The 1,958-nt window shown below is 39.3% G+C and overlaps 1 protein-coding gene across 1 annotated transcript; it reads right to left on the bottom strand.

The window, feature by feature from the left end:
* Positions 1–490: 490 nt before the first annotated feature.
* On the bottom strand, positions 491–1,522 carry LOC127673765 (formyl peptide receptor-related sequence 7). Its single transcript, XM_052169529.1, has one exon. The coding sequence runs from the start codon at positions 1,520–1,522 to the stop codon at positions 491–493; it is 1,032 nt and encodes a 343-aa protein (XP_052025489.1).
* Between the last annotated feature and the right edge of the window lie 436 nt (positions 1,523–1,958).

Genomic DNA, 1,958 nt, shown 5'->3' with positions numbered 1-1,958 from the left:
TTATGGGACTTATGGGGAGGGGTGAACCAGGAAAGGGCAAATTATTTGGAATGTAAACAAAGAACATAGAAAATTTAAAAAAAAAATAGAAATAGGTTGTCACATTTTCTCCACACTCAAAAACCGTAATCTCATTGTAAACAATGTTATGGGAGTCAGATAGCATGTTGAAATCCTCTGCATAAGGATTGGTCCCTCACATACTAGGGAAGTTTTGCCACCTCAACTGATGTAATAACTGTAATCTCATTTTGTGTCTTGTACTGTTGTGCCACCTTAGTAATAGCCCACACTCTGGACTTAGTTGAAGAACTTCCAAAACAAAAGTGGTATTTGTTTTCATTTTTTTTCTTCCAAATCAGAGGACAAAGAAATATTTCTTCTAGACTTCTAGATAAAAAGTCAAAAATCTTATGCAAAGTGGGATGAGACAGAAAGTGAGAGTAGGGTGGCACAGAAAATATTTCCATGGCATCACTCCTGTCGTTTCCTATGGCTCAGAGTCTTCAGTCTGTAAAGACAAGTTTCTGACTTTGTCACTGTTCAGGGCTGAATCTTCCCTCAGGGCCCTCTCCAGACTAGCTGATAGGGAATGGATCAGTCTCTCTCTGAATTGCTGACCAAGGAAAACATAGAGTATTGGATTGAGGCAACTATTTAAGGAGGCAAGAGTGCTGGCTGGGTTCACCCACATGTGAATATTATTCAGTGTCTCTGTGTTACCAGTATTGACTAAAAGAAAAATCACTTGAAAAGGGAACCAACAGACAAAGAAAGAAAGTGCTACAGCAGTGAGGACACGTAAGGGACGACTGGAATTCACAAAACCTCTTCTGCCTATCTTGGCAGCCATGAGTCCATAACAGATGACAATGAATATCATGGGAATGCTGAAGCCGATAATGAAACAGGTGACTGCAGAAATTAAACTTACTGTCATGGACACCTTTACCTGCTCCTCGGTGGTGGCAGCCCAGGATTCAAAATTAGATATACAGTGCACTTTCCCTCTTTCATCTCTCACTGTAGTCAAGAACATCAAATGTGGAAATATAAGCAGCAGAACAAGTGTCCAAGTTCCAACAATCACTTTCCTTGCCAGATTCACAGTTCGATGATTCTGAGCCCATACTGGGTGCAGGACACAAATACAGCGGTCCATAGCAATGAAAGTAATCAGGAAGATACTTAGAAAAAGATTCATGTTTATAATCATGTGAACAAATTTGCAAAGGAACCAACCAAAAAGCCATTCTCCATTCATGACAATTGAGATGATCTGAAATGGTAGACTTGACATGTACGAGAAGTCAGCCAAAGCCAGGTTCAGATAACAGATTGTCGTCACAGTGTGTGCCATCCGGAACCCAGCCACATAAATCACAAGCCCATTACCTAGTACGCCAAGGACAAAGGTTATAGAAAGTACCACAACTAAGAAGATCCATATAACTCTGGAACTGGTAGGGTCATAAAACACCACTTCTGAGCCATTCTGAGGGATGGAGAAGTTGGCTTCCATTTTGTCAGCACCTGCAACATTTCAACAATGACTGTTTATCAGATGTGGCTCTATCTTACATCACATTTACTCAAATCCCCACACATCACCTTTCATAACAGAGAACCTATTCTGAGGGCAATCTATGAAAAATGATTATCTGTTGAATGTCCTTTATGTCAAGCTTAGTTCTATACATTATCAAAGAACATTATTACTCCTCAGACTGATTATGAAATGAATTATAAGCTCCTCTGACCTCACATGGATATTGAACTGAGGATAAGCAGGGGAAGGAAGTATTTACTATGAAGAGGAATCTTTTGCTCTCATAAAAAATAATTCAGCTAAGTGATACAGAATGTTTAGGGTGAGGTTAATTTTCCAGAAAAGCATAAGAACTAGTTAGGGGGAATATTGGATTGTGTTAAAAAATATTGTAGATGATGTCTCTTAA

Source organism: Apodemus sylvaticus, chromosome 23 (assembly GCF_947179515.1).
Source record: "Apodemus sylvaticus chromosome 23, mApoSyl1.1, whole genome shotgun sequence".
In the NCBI taxonomy this organism is placed as follows: Eukaryota; Metazoa; Chordata; class Mammalia; order Rodentia; family Muridae; genus Apodemus; species Apodemus sylvaticus.
The sequence above is the reverse complement of the archived record's forward strand: the minus strand, read 5'-3'. Positions and strand labels throughout refer to the sequence as shown.

Bases quoted from the DNA above. Each gene is read 5' to 3' on its own strand.
- LOC127673765 (XM_052169529.1), bottom strand. From the start codon at position 1,522: ATGGAAGCCAACTTCTCCATCCCTCAGAATGGCTCAGAAGTGGTGTTT.